Source organism: Spermophilus citellus (assembly GCF_964194105.1).
Source record: "Spermophilus citellus genome assembly, chromosome: 5".
NCBI classification, from domain to species: domain Eukaryota; kingdom Metazoa; phylum Chordata; class Mammalia; order Rodentia; family Sciuridae; genus Spermophilus; species Spermophilus citellus.
In genome coordinates, this window is record NC_138186.1 from 70,570,829 (window position 1) to 70,595,135 (window position 24,307).

Consider the following 24,307-nt stretch of genomic DNA (forward strand, 5'->3'; position numbering starts at 1 on the left):
ATTTGTTGTTTTTTTTTTTATTTTATTTTTTTTTTTTTTACAGCATAGCTGAATTTGAAGAGTGGGAGAAACTGTGAATAAAGTGACAAAATTTCTAAACACACTGGGGTTTACGGAACATGGAGCAAAACTTTCCTCATTTAGGAAGATGAGGTAAACCAGTCTTATACTATGGGAACTTGAATTTCCAGTAATTTTTCAGGACTGCTTATGTCTTTTTTCCTTGAGCATGTCCTCCAACTACATGAAATCATTTCCATAACTGAGATGGAAACTGAGTGAGCTCAAATGTCTTGGAAAATCTTGGGTCGTATTGGGGAGATTTTTACACAGTTTAATATCCCAGCTGAAGGAAAAAAAAAAAAACTGCTTTCTCACGAATGTGCAGAGTATGTATCATTTCCCTTATTATTGGTTTGTGGGCTTTCTTGGAAGCATAATATCCAGGATTAGCATACTCAGGAGAATAATTGAATTTGAATATAATTAGGAAAGTTCACAGCTCAGGAAAGATTGGTGAGGAAATGGTGACATAGGAAGTTGACTTGAATTAGTAATGTTCTTAGTACACAAACAGAAGCTGAAACCTTATTTAGGACAGTTTCTGTTAGGACGTGGCAGGAATAAGTACATGTGCATTTCGTTCAAGTGAACAGCCCCAAGTCATCCGGCATGATAGTGCTCATTTTACTGGGTAAGTGAATGGCGCTTCTGGTTTATCTGAACTCATTGTAGTACTAATTATTTGCAAACTGAATATAGTCCCATATGATTTAAACTTAACGGGTTTATTATGTAGAATACCAATTACACTACACATTTATGTTTCAGCATCGTTCATCACTGACAGAAATGTACAGTTCTTTTATTTATTTATTTCTAACTTGATAGAAAATGAATAATGTAGGAATTGCATTAATCATTGTGGTTGTTTCTGTTTAATTGTACAATAATTCAATGACTTTGAGTTATTTACCAGGATTTTATGAAATTCATGTAAGTCCTAGAGTCTTTAAAAAGAAATGAAATCTTCCAGTATCTATTTACAAGTTATAAGAAAAATTTTGAATTATTATCTATTTTATTTTAAAATTAAATTAAAAGATTTTAATTTAAAACACTCATTTTCTCTAATTTTAAAATATTAATATTACTAAGATTCATTTAGTAGAATAAAACAACACCACATTAAATGTTTCACATTTTGATCAAATTTAATGACCTAAGTATGGAATTGCCTCTCCTATATTACATCCTATGACTATATTGTAAGAAGATGATGAAAATGAATTCATCTGTGTTTAATGTAGAATCAATAACAATCTACTTGTTTTGTGTGTTATTGGAGTTTTTCTATCTTCTCCAGTGTTGAGTGAAACTTGTAAATTAAATTCAGGAAAGTGATAGTTGTAATTATAGCTGGATAATAGTAAACAAAGCCAGGGTGTTTTCTGTTTACCCTAGGCTAATAGATATTGATGAACAAAAGCATAACTGTGGACAAGAAAATAAAGAACTTTATTTCAAATTGTGTGAAACTTTAAAAGGAGAGTCAAACTAAATTGAGTTAAAGATAATTCAAGAAGGATAGGAATCCTTAATATATTTTCAGTCTTTCTTTGTATAAATAACAGTTCTATTATGTGAGGCATTCTTCTTATTATTAATTTTAAAATAGAACCTAATTTTCACTGAGCAATTCAGGAGAATTTTTGAAAAATCTTGAGTTAAATATAGAGTCACAAATTTTAAGAAGGAATAAGACATATTTTAGAAAGATAATTATGTTTTGGGGTGTTGCAGGCAAAATCATCAGTATGGTTTCTTTAATTAACTCAGTATTGTATTTGAGTGGAAGGTATGAAAAATCATGTAAAATAATCAATTAAGTGTATTATTCAACCAAAATTTGAAAATGTCAAAGGAGGTGAAGTAGATTTAGGAATGATATTATGTAGAATTCATAAATTATCATTTAGCAGAGGTACTGGTGATGTTTTGATGATATATTCAGGATCATCACCTGTAAATTTCTTGAAGTAACCATTTAAAAGACAGATGATAAATGGCAAAATGCCAGTTTCTTATAAGTTACATTTTTGACATAAAATCCCCATATAAGGGTTTTTGAAAACTGGATTAATCCAAGTAAATTTTCACCAGAATCAAAAACACCCTTTTTATCTAGGCTAGCCAAGTTAAGAGCACAGGGGTTTAGCTAGATGAGGTTGTTCCTGAACACTTGAAAATAATAGAAAGCTGACAATGTCGATTTCCACTCTAACCCTCAAAAAGAAAAATGTCACGAAGCCACACCCATGTGCCTAACCTCCAAATGCAGTGACCCAGCAAGTAGTACACATGGTCAAATCAGTTGTCTTGGTATCTTCTTAGGAAGCAAGGTTTCAAAAGAGATAAGACAGCAGAAAAGATTTCAAGGCTTTACTTGAAGCCTATAACTCTATATTGTCACAGGTGGTTCATAATTAATATCATCTTTATAAATATTCAAATTCAAATGTGATTAAAATATACCTTAAAGTTAATATAACTATAACTCAATTGTAGTCTCCATGGTTTTCTATAAATTTATTAATCAAGTGATGGTTTGCATTGTTGTCAAATGAACTTGAATTGCTTTTATAACATATTAAATTAGCATTGGCATCTCTTGATTGCCTTTGGAAAACTTTCTGAAACCATTTCTCCTCCTCTAAGAATAACTTGTAAATATTTGGAAGGTGTTGTTTTGATTAGATGTTATTTATTTATGTATTACTGACCTATAAACAACTGTTTTGTTTGAAACAACATGCATTTATTGAATATCTTGGGATAAAACTAAAAATGAACTCCAGTGCTACCCAATAAAACCCTAGAACTCAGTGATGAAAAGAAGCACATGAACACATACTAGAGAGAGGTGAAATCGACAATCAGGGAAATCTCAAGATTCTAGAATAACAAGTAAAGGGTGTCAATTTAATTTGGGTGTAGGGAAAGGATGGTATAGCATTCAGAGAAAGATTCCTTAAAACAGGTAAAGATTATGGTCAATCTGAAAGGACAAAGAGAGTTATTCAGAAGAAAACAATTGAATATTTATAGGGATGACACAGTAAATCCTCAGAGATGTAAAACAGCATGGAACTTTTGGAAAATTATAAATTCTTGTGGATTTCCATATTGTGCATGGTGAGGAATCTGGAACATGTCATAAGGAGCCACCCAAAAGGTCTAAACAGAGAAATTACAATACTAGAATGGTGCATTAGGTATACTAGGCGGTATAAAGAATATATCAGAATAAGATAAAACTGGAGGCAGACAGACCAATGAAAGTGTTAATCAAATGCTCTAAGTGAGAGTCAATTTTTGTAAGAAGAGATGTGCAAGAGTAAAACTGAGGATATGCAAGGAATTTATCATGAATGTAAGATTTCTGGTTTGGGTGCCTCTGATAATGGTGACGTTGCTTATGGTCCACTAGGAAATAGTGATGAAAAGGACAATGTTAGAGAAATTATAGTTTCAAACATTCAGATAGAGGAAACTATTTTCTATCTGTGGCTATAATATTGGAAAATATTGGTTTGAATCACATTTTTGAGAATCATTGGCCTAGAGAATTTTTTCTTTTTTTCTTTTTTCTTTCTTTTCTTTCTTTCTTTCTTTCTTTCTTTTTTTTTTTTTTTTTTTTTTTGTGTGTGTGTGGGGGGGTATGGTGCTCGGGCTTGAACCCAGGGCCCTGTGCATGTGAGGAAAGCACTTTACCAACTGAGCTATATCCCCAGCCTAGCCTAGGGAATTTAGTTCAAACTGAGAGAGCATAGAATTGTCCACAGAGAATGCATAAGATGAGAATGGGAAATGTCCAAGGACAGAACCTAAGTGAAAATACATTTTAACAGGAGATCAAGGTAATTCTCGGAGAGATTCATTATGGCCAGAATATATTGATTGGATAAATATCAAGACAATCAATAAAAGTGTTGCCAAAGAAAGATAATCCCAAAACAAATACATCAACAAAATGACTAATGGTCAAAAGAGGTCAGATAAAGTCTTAAATCTATTAAATTTGATATTAATGAGGTGATTAGAAACCTTTTAAAGAGTAGTTTGGATCAAATAAGAGTCCTAAAAATAAATAAGTTGAAAAATTCTAAAGATAAGTAGGTTGAAAATAGGTGGTGAGAATGAGAAGCATCAGTACAGACAATTCATTGAAGAATCTTACACAGGAGAAATACAGATCTACAGCTAGAGGGGAGTTTAAGATGCATTTCAGCCTTATAATAATTTTACCATGCTTTATTTTCCACAATTCTGCTCTTTTAATAACTTAGATTTGGGGAAAATAACCACCAGACTGCAACATCGCAAACTTTTGCTGTCTTCTTGTTGTTATTCAAGCTATGAGACTAAGCTCAGAAAATGGATCTGCTTCCCACACCAATGTTTGTGCATATTTAAGAGAGCAATGCTTAAGTGATGCACATGGATGCAAACATGCATGGAGAATAATGGAAGATGCCTGCAATGTTTCAGGTAAAACAAGTTGCTATAAATAAACTCAAATGATTTCTTTTATCTAAGATAAAAATGAGATTTGATATTTTCTTCCACAATTCTAGAAACTAAGTTAATCTTCATGTTAAGTATCTTACTTAATTTTGACATTCACTTAATCTACATTCCATCATGTTTTGGTGAATTTCATTGCAAAAGAATATGATTAATTACTAACAGGCTCTGATTAACACTTAGGGCAGATTTATGCAAAATTAAAGATTACATTTACTTGTTTTATAAAAAAAAAAATCCTCCAATGATATGTGTGCTTCTTAGAACCACGAATAAAATTCTTCAAATAAAATAGCATTCTGCTAATATGTCAATTTGTCAAGGACTAAAAAATAATGTTTGGGATAACCATTGCTATTTATTTGTACATTTATAATGTTTGTTCTTTATTCTTATAAAGTACACACTATTGTTCATTCCAGTTCTGTCAAGAGTCATTTAAAACAAATTTTAAATTTTTAAATTATACTACATTCCAAATATTTGAAGGGAGTTTCAAGAAATGAAGAAAACAACGATTGAGGGGGAAAGTCTTACTATATAGTGACTGCATATATAGTAAATGAAATTTTACCAAATCATTCCCTGAATGGGGAATTCCTCAAAATGAAAATTGGAAATTGGGCCCATTTTCCTTCTCAGAGTCACAAGACCTATAACAAGACTCAGTACTGGATGAGCAGCAAAAGAAACTTGTATTGGCCAAGGGTAACAGAAGTGGGAAACAGACTAAGAAATCAATTTTTTGACCTGTTGGGGAGTGGAGAAAAGAAATTAGGGGAGAGAGAGGCTAATAAAGTGAAGGACATTTATGTCTTTTCCTGGAATAGGTGGAGACTTCTCAGAACTCAAACACCATATATTTTCTCTCCTTTTATGGTGGGGTGCTTCTTATCAGGGTGGCTTATAGATGTGTTGCTCAGTATGAAAATTAGATTAAAATGAATTTAGAGGTCTGGGGAATCACTGTGGCAGCCATCTTGAATCTGAATGGTTTTGGCTAGCCCACTGAAGAGGAGCCTGTGGTCTTAAGACATTCTGTCCTCAAAGACAGACAAGATCAGGGTGGAAAGTCAGCTAGGGCATGTAGGCAGTACAGTGGATAACAAAATCATTATAGTAAGGCTCCATTCACACAAAATACACATATTAAACTGATTATACAGGGGGACATTGTCCTCATAATGGCATGATAAAATTAGTTTTAAAATGCAACATTTTAACATAATGAAAAATAACCATCTTATATTATGGCTATTATAATATTCTAAATGCTGATGAATGTTGTGAAACATTCTGTAAGACAAATACTAAAGGGAAATTCAAAATGTATTTCATTATTTTTTTCATTTCTCCATTTTACAAAGATTAGATCACATATTGCTCATATCCTCAAATGCTTCCTTTACCTCAGACTGCATTGTGTTAAAAAGTAGCAACCTTCAGTTCTAACAATGCCCATGTGTACAATATCCATCAGCAGGCTTGGCCCAGCAACATGACCTCAGTGAATTATACAGAATGTGTAGGAAGGCAGACAGTTTCTGCTCTTCTGTGTCCTTGAGGAAGTACATGGACTATTCACACTGGAAGGAAAGTTATAGCTATCTAATTCAATATTCATATTTCTATTCAGGAAAAATAATTTGCTTAAAGTAATAAAATAATTTTATGATGAAGACAGTGGACAACGAAATTTGTTATTTGTATTGATGATGAAACTCCTTGTTATATAAGGCAATTTAAAATGGGTTTCTAAAATATCACACTTCATGTGTCATGAATTATCACTTATTTATATATTTTAGTATATAATAGCAAGACATTTGTGGTAAATTGCAAAAATATTTGCATAATTATCTCATGCATAAACATGAAATAGAAATATTTTCAAATTCACAGACAATATAAACTTAAGTGGTTTTATCCAGAACAATGTATAAAAGAAAACTGGGATAGAGGTATATAGCTTTTTAAATTAAAACAGAAAATTAAATATTATTAGTTATAAAATATTTGTTCAATAATATTTATGGAGTGCTTATAAGTGCCAGGTTCACTTCATTTCTCAATAAATTTAGAGCCACCTACATATATCAGAATGACATATAAAATAAAATAGCAGATTAAGACAAAATAGCTAATGAAGTATCTAAAATGACAGAATAGAAATCATTCTGGTGATTTCATAAAAGGACAGCTTTGAGTATTTCCGAAGTGCAAATATTGGCATTTTATGTCAGGACAAACTACTTTAAAATGCAGAAAGTTTCCATTTATTTTATGAAGTATGTTCTGGGAAAAGCACAGTAAAAATAGATATCTTGTGTAAAAAGTCATTTATTTGATCATCCTGCAACAACCTTATATAATCTTGTCATACTAAAGAATTACCCAGATTGGCATCTGGATGCTTTGGGAGGCTTGGGGTGCAGCTCAAAAGTTAAGCACCCCTGGGTTCAACTAGTACTAAGTAAATAAATAAATTATAAAGTACTTTGGAGAAAAGGATCCAAAAGTTATGTTCACATTAATATCTGGAGTGTTATATTTTGATTGTTAAATCCAGGTGACCCCTGCAAGATAAGTAATTTATCACACTGTAACCTGAGAATCCAGTCCTTCGTGGACAGCAATTTCCAGTTTAAAGAGTGTCTCTGCACAGATGACCTGTACTGTACTGTGAACAAGTTTCTTGGAAAAGAATGTGTCAATAAATCAGGTAATGCTTATTCATCCAGGTCTTTGTTCCAAAGCTAAATCCTGCTAAATCATGACATATTATTCTTTTTTCTTATTGCAAGGTTTTGGATTGCTAATATTTTGCTGACGTATCTATGTTAATGTAGTAGTATATTGGCATATTGTCTTGCCTTATAAGATCTTTAGTTTTGTTGTCTGACTAACACTGGCCTCTTCAAATGAACTGAGAAGTGTTTCCTTCTCTTTCGTATTCTGGAACAGTATACAAAGTGCTGGCATTATTTTTTTTATTCAAGATTAAGTCAATCAACCAGTGAAAGTACCTAGGCTATTCTTCATTGGAAGTTCCAAGACACAAATTCAATGTACTTAATTGTTAAAATACTAATTCAGTTATCTGTTTCTTCATGAGTGAGCTTTAGTAGTTGGTGTCTTCCATTTTATGGATTTTTATATTTAGAGTTTCTAATGAACTCTTTTTTTATTGCCATCTCTAAGTTGCTCCTCTAATATTCTGTTCTTTTTAATGTCTGTAGGAGTGGTAGTGATGTCCTCTCATTCATTCAGGTGTTTATAATTTGTGTTCCTTCTTTCTCTTTCTCTTTTCTGATTTTGCCCTTTGTTGGCTCATTTTGTGTGTGTGTGTGTGTGTGTGTGTGTGTGTGTGTTTGTGGTGATTTTAAATTGTTCTTAATTTTCTATTTTCTTCAGATAAAAACTTGGATCATTATTGATTTAAGGTTTTCTTCTTTTCCTGACATGAATATTTAATACCGTGAATTTCCTTTCAAGAACTATCTTAGCTACACACACAAATTGTTATGCTATATTTTAATTTTTATTTAATTCAGAATATTTTCTTTTCTTTGGGATCTCCCATTTGACTCATGGTTTAGAAACTTGTTGCTTAATTTCCAAATATCTGGGATTTCCCAGGTGTCTTTCTTACTGATTTTAGTTTAATTTCCATCTCATCTGAAAACATATTTAATATGATTTCAATCCTTAATGAAAATGATGATTGCCGAATATCATTTGTACAATGTACTCTATTCTATATAATAGTTATGCACATATTCACACACAAAAAAAATATTCAAAGTCATATAGGAAGAAATAATGGTGACCCAGAGGATTTCACAGAATTGCAGTCATAGATTGTTCCTCCAGTGGCTCAGGAGGCTGAGGCAGGAGGATCTCAAGTTCAAAGTCAGCCTCAGCAACTTAGTGAGGCCCTGAGGCAATTCAGTGAGACCCTGTCTCTAAATAAAATATTAAAAAAGGCTGGAGATGTGCCAGTGCTTAAGCACCACTTTTCAATTTTTATTTTATAAAAATAATTTTTAAAAGTTGTGGCAGACATAGCCTTTTAGGGTGAACTGTGTTCTTTAGGGAGGCAAACAAAATGGATTTTTAAAATAGAGGAAATACAATGAAGCAGAGCACATTTGGAGAGCAACAAATCTTTTGTTAAGTTGGATTGTAGAATGGAAAAGTATTAGAATGGATATAATGTTGGAGAGAAACCAGATGTTAATAAAAATGAGGCAAGCTGAACTTACAGCTTTCTAATGAGATTAGACTTTAAACCTTTGATATGAGGATCTGTTATCGATTTTAAACAGAGGAATGAAGAATCAGCTTTCCAAGTGATAAGGTTGTAAGGTAGAAGATGGAATGGAAGGGAGAGAAAGATGCAAGCAGGATATAAATTAAAAAGCATCAAAATAATTTGGTGGCAAGGCATCTGTTTTAGTTACCTTTTTCATTACTGTGACTAAAAGACCCTACTAGAAAAACTGTAGAGGAGGAAAAGTTTATTCAGGAGCTCACGGTTTCAGAGGTCTCATTTCACAGGAGGACAGCTTCATTGCTTAGGGCCCCAGGTGAGACTGAACATCATGGTAGAAGAGTGTGGTAGAGAGAAGAGGTTCACATAATGATCAGGAAGAAGAGAGATAAACTGAGGTCAGCTCACCAAAAATATACCCCAAAGGAATGCCCCTAATGACTCATCTTTTCTAGCCCCACCCTACCCACCTTCAGTTACCTCTCAGTTAATCCCTATCATGGAATTAATTCACTTATTTGGTTAAGGATCCCATAATCCAATCATTTCACCATTAAACCTTCTTGCATTGTCTCACACATGAGCTTTTGGGGGACACCTCACATCCAAACTATAACAGTGTCACATGCCTAAACTAACACATGTGCTGAGAATTATAAGGAGAGGGGATATTTTAAGTATGTCTATGAGTTATAATTAGTAGGAACTGGTGACCAGCTGAATAGTGGGAGAAGAAAATGTACTAAACATGATATTCAAAGCGATTACAATGAAATAAAAATAAAGAAGAATTATGGATTGGGAACAAAAATATCATTATATTTGGAAGCATTTTTTTTTCTGAAACATTCTTTGGAACATTCAAATTATGAATGTTTATAATTTTTTATGAAGTTTCCCATGCTAAAAATAAAATTGAAAATAAAGAAGTAATAGAACATGCCTTATTCAACTAGTATTTGGAAACAGAGATTTTGAGTTGAGAAGAAAAATATAAAATAGAGGCACAAATTTTGAAGTTAAAGACTTATGAGCAGATAAAAACACAAAGGAAAATAAATTCATTAGGAAAGGAGAAGAAAAGTATTTTCAGTAACAATGTCATAATCTAGTTAGAGAGACCAAAAGGAAGTTTTTAATGGTAGGAAAAGAAACTACTGTTAAATTTTTAAAACTAGTAAAAGAGGGGACCCAGAAAATAGTTAGCAATTAAAAGGAGACATTAAATAGGATAGGTCCTGTGAATGACATTAGTTTGCTAAATAGGGATCTCTACCAGTTTTAGATTGAAGTAGTCAGAAATGTAAGGCATGTTGAAATATTTATCAAAATATTGTTTTGTTTCAAGAAATTGAAACATTTCTATCTCGATCATCATTTTTATCACACCAAGTTAGGATAAAATATTGCTATCAGTTAAGCACATATATACAAGTAGAGAGCAGTTAAAATGAAATCAACTATCATGCTAAAACCACTTTTCCCACATGGAAATTATTAAACCCTGCAATGTGGAAATATTGATAAACCAATCCTACAAAAACCTTAGAACTATGAGATTGAAAAGAAGACCTAAACAATTTCACAAATGCACTTCATGATAGACCTTAATTGATTGTTAGGTTTGGAAGGCATATTCAAGGGATTGCTGATATTTCAGCTTAAAATAGTAAAGGAAATAAACACTGAAATTTTAGCATTCCTTCTGTATTAGCTGCAGCATTCTCCAGGAAGCCTTGACCTCTCTTTCTTTCTTTTGCTTTACCAAAATGTTCCCCAGCATATACATTTCTATTCTTGGAAAAATTGGTTTTGGCATTTCTGGTTTTTTTAATATGCTAAAACTCCCAAGTTTCTGAAAGATAGAAAATGATCAATAAATATATGATGTAAATATTAAAATTCATTAACTATTTTGAGCATCTAAATCTTGTATCTAAGATATTTTTTACTCAATTTATATATGTAGATGTTGTATAAACTCTGAGGTATATGATTCTAGATGAGATAGTCCCTGCTCTTGAGTATCTGACAACATTGAGCCAAATTTATATTTAGTCAGGATATATAATTTAAAGTGGCTATATACATATACATATATAGTTATACTATATTTTATATACAAATTTCAATTATTTTGTTACAAATATTCAGTTATATTACAAGTATATATTATCAAATATGTTGACATTTAGGTAGCCTTACATTTTATTTCATATCAAAATATATAATTACCAATATAAGAGAGTGAATTATATCAGGGCAGCATTAAATTACCTACATCTTGTACATGAATGCCTGGACATGCTAGCTATTAGGGATTTAAGAGATGGTATCTGTTCTTATTTAGGACTCTGATTTATAAAATATAATGATTCATTGTGAGGTCTTACTAGGTAAAGGTGGAAAATGGTCTAGTAGCAAAAACACGTGCACAATGGAGGCCGCACAGTGCTCAGCAGAGTGCAACGGAGGTTTGTACTTACACACTTTTAAAACATGAAGGTGGTCATATTGTCTGGATCTTGCATAAGTATGAGGCATTTGAAAAACTAATGTGTGGGAACACTCATTTAATAGAAAAAAAATTTAACTTAAAAGTACAAGAAGAGCAGACATCCTGAAGACAAGAAAGAATGGCTAGAGGAAGAATACTAAAGTCTCAGAAGCATTGCAGTGGAGGTCTTTTTATTTATTTATTTATTTATTCCCAGTTCTGGGTTTGAACACAATAGTGCTCTGGTATTGAGCTATATTCCCAGCCTTTCCCCCCTCCCCCTCATTTTAAAATTTTAAAACAATGTATTGCTAAACTGCTGGGGCGGCCTTGAATTTGCTGTCCTTCTGCCTTGGCTTCCTCAGTCACTGAGATTACAGGCCTGCCCTGCTACATATGACGTGGAAGTCTTCTTGAAGTGCCTCAGAGGAAGGCAAGACATTTTAGAAGTAGACAAAAAAAAAAAAAAAAGCCTGTAAATCTACTAAGAATCTTGTGCTGAAGTTACTCTCCCCATCTTCTTCATATAAAATTTATACAATTCTAGGCTTATTGGGTCTTTCTAATAGAAGATGTGTTCTCAATGAAGGCAGTAGAACCACCAAAGGGCAAAAATTGCTGTTGAGTATGGGCCAAAACGTCTTACCTTACCATGTACAAGATGTACATATAGAAGTTTTAAAATAGACAAACAGTATATCTACATAATTCATTTCATGGGGGACAGAGGAATTACAAAAAATGTCTAAATTGACTTTGCATGGATAGAGAAACACTTAAGTAAAGGCACATTTGTGGGAGAAAATGGAAATTCATAAAAATTTGTTTAAGAAATAATGGATTGCCTTATACATAAGTTAAATGATTTTATTAACCATGAAGATGTAATGAAAAGACAGACAGTAAATGGAAAGGACAAAATACCATTAAAAATGAGCATTAACATTATGTTGTTTATGCAAACTCTAAATAATTTTGTTTGGTTTCTCAACTTTCAAAAATTCAACGTCATTTGTAACTGCTCCTTTGAATTAATTTCCCACTGATTTTTGAAAGACAAGGGGTATTGGGATATTTATAAAAAATATGTTTATATGCTTTATTAAAAGCATATTGAAGAGTCATAAATAAATGAAGTTATTTCATTTTTAGTTGTTTTTCATTTATAGGAGAGTTAACACTGTCCTCCAGTTTGGCTTCCAAGTCAAATACTATTCAGTGGTTCCATAAGAAAGATACATCGTTAATGACTGAACAGAAGACTGACTGTGCCCATGTATGTCAGGAATCTGAACAGTGCACTATGTTTTATGAGAATTTTAAGAAAACTTGTGGCAGAGAGACAGAACAATGCAAGAGCCTGGGTAGAAGACAACTGTGTGCAGCATTAAGAGAAAGGCTGAAAGAAATGATTTTATGGAAGTGTCCATGCAGTGACCCTTCAAAAGTAGACTGTACTCAAATTTGGAAAAGTTTATTTGAAGACATTTGTATGCAGGATGCTCAAATGAATCAAGTCCCTACCTTAAGTGAAGACACTGAGGATGGGTTCAGTGAAGATACGGCTTTAGGTTGGTATTCACAAAATCGAAATTAGCAGCAATCAGTATAATCACAAAAATGAGGGAAAATATTTGGCTTATCATTCCAACTCTATCACTTCTGTGTTTATCTTAGAAAACTAAAATTGGAAAGCTCAATACCACAACTGTGTCCAAAGGGGACTACAAAGAAGAGAAAATGTGTCTTGAGGTTTTGACATAATGTTAATTTCATTCATTCATTCGTTGAACAAATAGGAGACATTTACAATGTGTTAGGTCCTATGCAATAGGATTTAAAAACAAATATGTCCTTCATGCTATCTTTCAGAGGATTTTAAATATTAAATAAAAGGATTAAATGTGGTAAGTGATGATCATTTATTTATTGTGATTGCCACAGGCCATATTCTGAGTCTTAAGATAAAAGAGTAAATGAAACAAAATGAAACAAAAATCACTGCTCTCCAGGAGCTTGCATTCTGACTCCAGGAGTGTCTGTACCAGTTTCCCTGGAAACAGACACAGAGACAGAGGTTTACATGTCGGAAATGTATTGAGGTGCACACGCAGGAACCAAGGCTAAAAAGAAGACACAGAGTTAGATGGAAGGAGAGGTAGAAATGAAATATGGTTACTCTGGAGAAATAACTTAACTGCTTCCACAGAAAGCTTTGTTCCAGGAATGGACTTTCAGAGTTATAGATTCAAGGGAGCTGGTCCTTTGTACCTGGAAAAGTCTGTGACCTGTTATGACTACCTCCCTTAGAGCAAGGCAATGATTGGAAAAGTATGGGGGTGACCTATCATCCAACAATACACCTAGGATGTGGGAAACACTAGTACCTAGATCACCCAGGGGATCTGAGAGGTGCACCACAGCATCTACTGTGTAACCTGGAGAAAATTAACAGGATAAAGTTTTTAATGTATATTTTTAAGCAGCAATGAGTGCTAAAAAGAATTATGAAACATGTAGAGGGAAAAGAGATCTGAGTAGGTGGTTTGTAATTTTAATGGAGTGGTCAGAGGGGTGCTTTGAGGAAATTAATGTTTAAATAAATATTTCAAAAGACAAGGAAATGCACCATGTGGGTATCTGGGGGACAGAATAGTTAAGGCAGAAAAAAACAGTGAGTTAAAAAAATCTGGAGTTGTGAATGTGTTTGGAGTTTGGACGAGCAGAGACACCGTAGTTAGAATTGAAAGAGCAAGTGAGAGAGGTGCAGGAGTGGAAATAAGAAGCATAACAGATGCAAAATCACATATGTACTTGTAGGTTATTTCAAAACCTTGCCTCTTACTCTAAGTCATATAGTAAATCATGGAAGGTTTTGGTCAGGAGAGAGGCATGGCCTGAGTTTTAATCTTTAATAGGATCTTTTTTGTTGTTGTTATTTGTTTGAAAACTAAGAGAAGAAAGACCTGAGTAGGAAAGCCAGTTAGAAGGCTTTTAAAACAAGAAAGCAAAACATGATGGAGGATGATCCAGTATGGGAAAATGTGTGATTCCGGATATTTTGATATTATCTTATAGAACTGCAAGAAAAAGAATCAAAGTTGGCTCCCAAGTTTTTGTCTTGAGTACTTATAAGGATCTGCTGGCTTTATTTTCATTAACCAATATAGGAACAGTTCCTAGAAGAAGCTTTAGTTGGGAACAAAGGAGACTTTGGGAGTCAGAGTCGGTCATTTTAAGTTTGAAATGTTTATGTGATATATAAGCAAAGGTATCAAGTAGGAAATAATACATAATGGAATTTATGTCTAAATTCTATATATAGCATATGGATGTGAGATCTGTACAGTAAGAAGATACTGAGAGAGTCATCATTCACTTCTAGATGGCATATAAGACTATGGGACTAGATGACTTTAACAAAGACATGCATGGTATCTTGGAACAGATTGGCAGCAGGTTGAGATTCTATCAAATTTTGGACATATTTTGATATTAGTTGATCAATAAGAGAAAAAGGAATAGGTGGATGACCTCTGGGATGCTGCAGCATTTACTGGTATGGGAGAAGAGAAAGGAGCAGCAAAAACCTAGAAGGATATGCTAGAGAGAAAGAGGGTAAAACAGGGAAGAATGGTGGCAGGAAGTCAAGTCAAGTATAGGAAGTATGCAAAGGAGAAATGAAAGATCGAGAGGATTCCATGATGTGATACAGATATTCGGGACCAAAAATCTACTAAGTGCATTTGACAACGTGGAGGTTACAGATGACCTTGATGAAAACATCTGTGGAGTGGAAAGCACAATGACAGGATTGAAGGTGGAGTTTAGAGAGTCTGTAAGGGAAAAGGAGGAAGGAAATTGGAGGCAGAAACTAAGGATACTTTTTGAAAGGTTATTGTAAAAAGGAGATTTTTTTTCAAGATGGAAATACAAGATATGTATGGTGATGTGAATGATTCAGAGATGGTGGTAAAATTGATTATTCATGGATAAAGTGGTGAATAATACCCATGCAATACATTTGAATCATGCTTATCAAGTGCTATTAAGTGGAAATATAAGACAGCGAGATGTAGTCTCTACTCTCATGGAATGCACATGACATTTTCCAGCTCTTCTCTCTAACTCAAAGTGGTTCCCAATGAAAGGCTCTACTTTCAGCATTAAATGTGAATCAAAGCCATCTTATGAGAATGATGAAGGAAATGGTAAGCTTGAGTTGAATGCATAATGTTTGATGACATATGAAATACTATATATTAGAAGAATTTTATAGGCCATTTGTTTTTAATTTGCAGGGATACCTGTTTGCATATCATGTGATGTTTCTATGAGAAAACAAAGCTGTGTAAATGTATAAGGCTGTAGTTATACTAAGGAAGTAATAAGAAAAAAAAAGAGGGGATAACAGTGACAGAGTTCATCTATTAGTGTATATATCTAGGATGGAAACTGTCAGTGAATTCAGGAGATGTTTAAAAGATTGGAAGGAAATATGAAGACAAAATTCCTGGAGGTACATATACAGATTAAATGAGGGGAAGTTTTTGGAAGATAGTAGAATAATTCATATTTGTAATCAAAAGAGAGAAATTCAAATAAATGTCAAGTTTAGAGATGGATTACTGGTATACATAGTTGGAGGGCAGGTGAAGATCATAGGGAATTCTGAAATAAGGTGGTAGATGAGATTTTTTTCCCAAAGGGCACAGAAGTAAGCTAGCACAATGACAAGATTGGAGGTGAGAAGAAGATTGACATCAGTGATGAATATCAGGGCAAGAGTTTGAAATTAGTATTTGATAAGACAATCAGCATAAAATTCAGAGAAGGACAAATTCTTTACATAGGTGAACAATATTTTGGAAGCTGTAAAACTGACAAGGTAGATATAAATATTCTCTAATGAAACCACGGTGTGTACCATATGGGACATAGGTAGCAACAAGGTATCAAGAAAGGGAAAATAAGCTTGGAGAAAAACCAGGTTTCCAAGATAGAAGCCTTCTATCTTTCTTCTTTCTTCCATGGTTTCACTCTCTCTCTCTCTCTCTCTCTCTCTCTCTCTCTCTCTCTCTCTCTCTCTCTCTCCTGCAGATTGAACTACTCAAGGGCACTCTATACTGAGCCACATCCCATCCCTTTTATTTATTTATTTGCTTTGGGGGAGAAGATATCTCTAAGTTTCCAAGGCTGACCTCAAACTTGCCATCCTCCTGCTTCAGTCTGTCCTGTTGCTGTGATTTCAAGCATGCACCTTTGCACCCCACCCTGTTCAGTCTCCTCCGAGGATCTCATTTATATTAAATGTTAGTGTATATCCTCTGAGAAAGAAGTCTTCTGCTTAAATTTAATTAATCATTTCACAGAAATGTATCTATTAGTTTATGATTAACTTATTTTGTCACATTATAAAATTTAAATAGAAATATTTGTATGGAGTAATTGTATGGGAGTAATTCTGATGATACCTGAGGGAAATATTTTTAATACATTTGTTTATGATTTCAAAATTCAGATGGTTGGTGTCTGTTTCTGTTTATTCCTAGGATTTATTGTCCTTTACCTTCTTCTCAACAATTATGCTACTATTTAAAATATCCTCTGGGAAAAGCGTATATACTTGTGTGTGTGTATGTGTGTGTGTGTTTATATACATATATATTTATACACACATGCAAATATATCATATGAAAAAAAATGTAAAAGTCTAGGTAGTATTCTTCCTTCAGCTGGTCTTTTTTGTTTGTTTGTTTGTTTGTTTGTTTTTAAATTCTGAGGAATCTGCTTTTTTTGTCCTAAGTTTTTTTTAAAAAGTTGTTTTTATTAAATGAATGTTCCATGTTCAGCCAGAGGAAGGAGAAGTTGTGTACAATGTGTCAAAATGCATTCTACCATTATGTATAACTAATTAGAACAAATTAAAATATTTAAAAATAAGTGAATGTTCCTCGCACATTAGCTTTTCCAAATGCCTCATACTTATGCAAGGTCAAGACAATACAACCAACTTCATGCTATGAGAGTGTGCAAACAAACTTCTATTTTTCCTTTATAAGCACTGTTCAGTTGCTGGAGTGCACGAAACACAAGTTACTATATCATTTTGCATGTTTACCTAGTAAGAGTTCTGCATTTAATATGCAGAAAATCTATTGAAATACATTATTCATTGCATGTGAAAACAGTACACCATCAAAAATTAAATTTATTTTCCCATACTAAATGCAGCTCTTTTTCATTTTGGATACCAACCACTCATATAATTGAATCATCTGAATAGACCAACAGAACAAAACTAATCTGGGTGGCTTAAGAAATAAATTTTATTTTCTCGTAGTTCTGGAGGCTGGTAATCCCAGATTAAGGTCAAGTAGGCTCTGCTTTTGATGAGAGCTCCTTTCTTCCTGGCTTATATGACCCTTCCTTGGTGTGTTCTGTGGGAGGAGAGAGAGAAAGAAAGTTCTACTGTCTCTTCTTATAAGGTCACTAACCAAATCAGATAGGCCCCCCCACACACACTCTGATGACCTCATTTAACCTTATTACATCTTGGAGACATCATTCTAAACACAACTGCACTGATGGTTAGGGCTCCAACATGAATTTGGGGGCAGGGTACAACCATTTAGTTTATACCAATGAGTGTGTACTTAACCATTAAGGGTAGTTTCTTCAATACTTTTTGATGCATGGAACAGCCTTCCTAATCAGTCCCCATGTAGAGGTATTAACCTATAACAGAATGTGTGTCCCAGGCTTTTTTATTTTATAGAAAAACCATGTGACTCACTGAGATCTGTTTGGGATTTCATTTAAGATGGACGACTGACATAGACAGGAACTTCAAGTCTTCCATGAAGAGACAAGAAAGTAGACTCAACAAGAAATATTGAGTTAACAATCAATAGAAAAAATGAAAAAATATGTATCAAAAATTGATGGGAAAGCACACAGAGTCTGGAAAGGTTGTGACACATTTGGGATAGGATGAATTTTCCTGATTGTACCATCATGTAGGTGCAGTGGGCTGTCAGGCAAGGAAAATGAACACATAGCCAGGTGGTGAACAGACTGAGTCATGAAAGGGTGTTTGTGCCAACTGAGGCATACTTTACAGTTGAAACCAAATTCTAGATTTTGATTAAGTTTCATAGATATTTTCATTGCATAAATTAAAAGTTAATATCTTAATAGCCAATGGAAAATACTTAATTTTTGTTTTAAAATAAAATTCTGGTCATCTATTTCCTTCCCATTTTATGCATATACCTACTAGAGCTCCTTGAGTTTTATTTGGCTTTAGTTTCTATTTCCTTACAGACTCTGGGGATGCTCAATGACAGCAACTGAAGATTTGCATCTTCAGGACATGACTCAGTACATAGGAGGGACTCAATGGGTATTTCTTGAAAGATTTTAGAAATCAATGGCAACTGAGTTCACTTCTATTCAAGAGATTTTCCAGTTCTATAATTATGATTCCCAAGAACTCTTGGAGGCTAAAGTAACCAGACGTGGAAACAATTTTTACATTTCATGTCTATCTAATTAAGAATTTACTGGGATGGGATTATTTTGGTGTTGTTCAGACAACATTCCTTCTGTTCTCTTTCCCCAGACAGTGTTTGCTTACTTCGGTCCACATGGTCTAGTCATTAATTAGCATTTGTTTAGATCATCAAGTAATTGAATCCTCAAAGCAGAGCTGTTTAACTCACGTAAATGATGTTTCAGAGGTTTACTTTTCTTCTTCTGAACCCTCCTAATTTTCAATATCAGTGGTTAAATGAGTGTTATAGGAGCTTGTATGTATTTTTTCCCAATTGTTCATTCATAAATTCTCCAAGGAAATTTGGAAAAAATTCAATAATGAGACAGTTTCTTTGTTTTCCTTCTAGATAACATGAATGAGGATGATACATTCAATTGGAATATAACTACTCCTTCCTATCATGGTAATGTTTATAAGTAATCATTTTGATATGCCTTGTAAAAAATGGACAATATACTTTAAAAATAGTTACTAGATTTCTTCAAGTTAGGTTAGTACAAAATAAATTATGTGGGTAGCACTTCCAATATTACAAAATTTCTTCCACAATAATTGTTTGTCCTTTCATTAGCTATTCATGGATGTTCTGAGGCATATTTTACAGTTGAAACCAAATTCTAGATTTTGATTAAGTCTCATAGATATTTTCATTACATAAATTAAATAGTTTGGGGCCAATTATGTTTGTGTAGTCATGTGGTAGTAGTGAGGATGGGGCTAGTATTCACATATACCTGTGTTTTCCAGAATGTGAACATCTTCATAGGCTAGAAGAATTACATAGACCTTCATTTGAGATTCCTATCTGCTTCCAGTAATGTGCAACAGAACTACGATGATTTTGATTTGAGCCAATTAATTCACCATAAGCTGTATAGTTCAAATGCAAGTTCTGAAAATTTATTGTCTACATTTGGGAGACTTGGATTCAGAGATTTTCTACTACAACTTGGTTTGGGCCCAATACACTTCCCATCACTCTGGATCATAATACATACCCAATATAGATGATAGATGCTTCAAATAGCACACTGCTCAGGTCTCAGGATATTCATACTTATTCTAAAGAAAGTAATGTTTGCCAAAAATGGCACATTGGCACATCATTGTATTTTGCTCATAGATGTCTCACAATTTTTACAGATTCTAAATGTATGGGTTTGTGTTTACTTTTTCATGACCTGAGCATATCCATTTCTTTCAGGATTCAATGGGATCCAGTCCTGTTTGGAAGTGACAGAGGCGTGTGTAGGGGATGTGGTATGTAATGCACAGTTGGCCCCTTACCTTAAAGCATGCTCAACAAATGGAGATCTGTGTGATGTGAAACACTGCCAAACAGCCATACGGTTCTTTTATCAAAATATGCCTTTTAACGTTGCCCAGATGTTGGCTTTTTGTGACTGTGCTCAATCTGATATACCTTGTCAGCAGTCCAAAGAAGCTCTTCACAGCAAGCCATGTGCAGTGAACATAATTCCACCCCCTACTTGCCTCAATGTAATTCACAGCTGCCGAAATGATGAATTATGCAGGTGAGTAAAAACATGCATACCTTACTTTCTTATTTCGGCACCTTATTTGTTACAGTCCAGTCCTAACACTTGATCCCATTACATTAGCTGGTGTTCCCACCATTATCCACTGTGGTGTAAATAAAACCAGACGATTCATAGTTTTGAATCTGTGGTACGTGTATAGTGACCTTTTTGAAATTTTAATGCAGAATAGGTTTTTTATAATAAAGCAATTCAGTATCTAAAAATTTGGAAATCATGTTTTTGATTATATATTCAAGTTGAACTAATGAATTGGTTAACATTCCAGGTTTGTATAACAGTTTCAGAATTTTGGGGGGGAGGGGATTGATTATATAAGGCTGCCAAATGTCCTAGAATTTTGTCAGGGTGGCTATTTGACCTTCAGAATAAATTCTCCCTGTGTTAGACTGAAGATCATGAATGGATCTCTCAGTAAACATCTGAAGGAAGAGATATCAAGCCAATGTTCTCAAGCCAATTGTATATCTTCCCATGTTGAGGAAGAAATATGAGTGACAAGGTCAAAAAGCAGTAAGGATGGGGCGTGCAAGGGGCAAAGCAACAGGCAATGAGGCCAGAAATTAAATTGGGTAAAGTGTGGGCAGGACTAGATCACTAGGGCCCTGAATGATTTTGGAAGGTTTTGGCTTTTAGCATAAGTAAAATGTAGTGGTACTGGAGGATTTTGAGCAGAGTTATGAATGATCTGGCTCCTTTATTAAAACTTTCACTCTGCCCCCATGCAGGTAATACACATATATACACATATGTTACTCTCTCTCTCTTTCTCTCTCTCTCTCTCTCTCTCTCTCTCTCTCTATATATATATATATATATATATATATATATATATATACACACACACACACACACACACATAAGATTGTTTGGTCTGTTTAATTCCATCTTTCCTTTCTTTCCATTTATCCTTTCTCCCTCTCTATCCTCTTCCTCTATTTTCATGGGTTCCCCCTACATTTTTTTTTAATTTCTTATTTAGGTCTAGCTTCTACATATGAGTGAACACATTCAACAATTGATTTGGGGTTTGTCTTATTTCACTTAGCATGATGGTCTCCAGTTGCATCCAATTACCAGAAAATATCATAATTTTATTCTTTTTTATGGCTGACTAAAACTCCATTGTGTATATATGACACATTAATAGTGCAAGTTAGAGTTTTAAATTGAGTTTTTTGAAAGTTCTTATTAGTGAACTACTATATTTCATTGATTCTATCATGCAAAAGTTTTTATACATTTTAACATTTTGATGCATCTGAAATGAGTCTTAAGGTCAATGACATGAAAATATTTTTTTAAATATAGTTGCTTGTGGCAGTTTTTAGTTGTACATTAAAAATGTTGGTATCTTTTGAAATCAGAGAAATGTAAGCATGTTTGATCACATTATTTTTCTCATATCACAAAGAGATTCTATCTAAAAATCTGTTTATCTATCAACCTATCATCTATATAACTGCCAATCTATTATCTATACACACTAACCATGGAGCCTAATAATATTTTAACTAGCCATCACCAAAGGGACACCAATCCCCGTGAAAATATCAGATGTTTTTCCATAGATGGGTACCTGGCTTTGCCTGACTCTAGTGCCAGAAACTGATGTATGCTACCTTGTTATCCTGAACTCATTTGCACACAACATTCAGAACATGATATTTTTGAGCCTCCATATCAATTAACAGATTTTAATGGCAAGTGATGGAACACCTTGCTATAGTCTTGAGAATCTGATAGAGTCTCTCATATTAACCTCCCCTTGGTATCAGCTCCTTCTCAGACTGGTACAGAATAGTTGGTTTTTCTCTACAAGGTCTCTAATGTTTAAGTACCTCTCTGAAGTGTTTGGTACAGGATCTGGAATAGGATAAACACTCAGTTCATAATTTTCCCTTCATTTTTGAAAATTGTGTACTTAGTTTTTATATTTTATTGAACATGTACATATCTCTTCTCACATTATTTCTGTCTCAGATTAGTTCACAGAGTGACAATTTTGTGCCTTCAATTTTCTTTCACTATGTGCAAATAGTCCCTTAATGAATACTTTATAGAGGCAATGGAAATATTATACAATATGAGTATTCTATGTGAAAAGACAAATTCTCTCATTTTCCCAAGCAAATTCTGCCTTAGGGAGATTTCCAGCATTTATATTAAATTATTGCTAATGTAATTCAGAAGAAAAAAAAAAGTCTCCTCATGGAAAATGCTTTATCACTTCCTTTCTTATGGAAGAGCTTGTATGTGGGCAAATCAGGGTCTTGGATTTTAAAATGAAATTTCTTGTTCCATATTCTTCAATTCAGAAAGGGTTTTGAAACTTCTTTAATTTTTGAATAGTTGAAAGGAGCCAATATAAAGGTCATTTCTAATTTATCTTGTCTGATATAGAGATCCAGTGGAAGCTGAGATTATTTTTCTTCTAATTATATGTTTAGGAACTTATGGGAAATTATACTACATTATATTTTCATATGTACAAACTAAAAAAGTAGTGAAAAAAAGTATTTGCTTAGAAATATTTCTACTTACTTTAAAAGAAGTCATTTATTTTAAGGGTTATGGTACATTTACAAAATGTAGTTACATATTAGGTCACAAAAGGAATATAGTACACTTAATGTACAGATATTACTTAAACCACATTTCCTTAAATTTTTCAATGTAACTGGAAATTAATAGCAAAAATGAAATAATCCATTTTTAAAAATTAGTCTTTTAAACACTTTGTTGTTTGAACAATTAGCCAAAATAAGACATTGAAGAATATCAAGAAAATAAAGATAATGAAAATGCCATGCATCAAAATATTCCAAACCAAATGAAAATTTTGATATAAATTTTTTGCCATGTTAAAAATGTTGATTTCCAATGAATTAGGTATTTGTGTAACAAAGTAGTTTTATTTTTAATGAAATATTTTTTAGTGTATTATTCTGGCAAACTTTCACTACTGTTTTCTAAATGAAAAAAAAAAATTATACAATTTTAATTTAGTAGAACCCAAATTTTTAAAATAATATTTGTTAAAAATAATAAATAATAAAAAATTAAAAATGCCCAAGTTCATATTTACTCTGTCAACTTCCTGAGAAATTATCAATACTTTAAAAACTTATATTTAGATAATCATTTCATATATAATTTTATATATAACCATTAATTGCATTAAAGGAACATATGTGTTTTGGCCTCAGAATCATTTAGGAAATTAGTAGTATTTTCTTAATTATCAATTTTATTACATACTAATTAACTTTCACCATTGTACTGAAAAGGTGATATTTCAGATTATTTAAATGTGACAATATTGAGAACAATGTGGCTTTTTCCTTTTTAGCAAAGTATCCCTCTGTGGACCAATAAGCTCACTTGTGGCATGTATCCTAAGGGCTTCCATCACTAATGACCGTAACCTATTTAAGAAAGAGAAGAAAGTCATTTTAGGTGATAAATATTAAGTTGGAAGACTAATATCCTTTATTCTACGGAGAAAAACTGTGAAAGTTTCAAAAATGAAATTGCTGAACATTACCTAGACTTTTATTAAAAGCTATTATGGCAAGAATCCAATACATAGAAAAGTTATAGATGGATGCATTTCCAATGGATTTTCTTAGCCATTAAGTAAACTGCTAATATTTTGTTCTTGCTGCCAGAGAATCTCAAAACATTTTGTAAATTCTAATTAGAGTCTGCTTAGAAATGTGAAATACATATTATAGCACCAATTCTGTGGGAAAATTGACTTGAAAGGTCAAGCGCTTTGTTTGAAATCAGTTGATGTTTGAGAAAATGGCCAAATGCTAGTTCCAAAACCA

At 33.2% G+C, this 24,307-nt stretch overlaps 1 protein-coding gene across 1 annotated transcript in view; it reads left to right on the forward strand.

The window, feature by feature from the left end:
* Positions 1–648: 648 nt before the first annotated feature.
* GFRAL (GDNF family receptor alpha like) overlaps positions 649–24,307 on the forward strand; it is a gene marked incomplete at its 3' end in the record, with an annotated part of 57,763 nt that continues 34,104 nt past the window's right edge. The window contains exons 1-5 of the mRNA XM_081294992.1: positions 649–694; positions 4,417–4,551; positions 7,157–7,309; positions 19,262–19,318; positions 20,120–20,450. Coding sequence (XP_081151118.1) covers positions 673–694; positions 4,417–4,551; positions 7,157–7,309; positions 19,262–19,318; positions 20,120–20,450 — 698 coding nt within the window. The 5' untranslated portion in view covers positions 649–672. The remainder of the gene's footprint in view (positions 695–4,416; positions 4,552–7,156; positions 7,310–19,261; positions 19,319–20,119; positions 20,451–24,307) is intronic.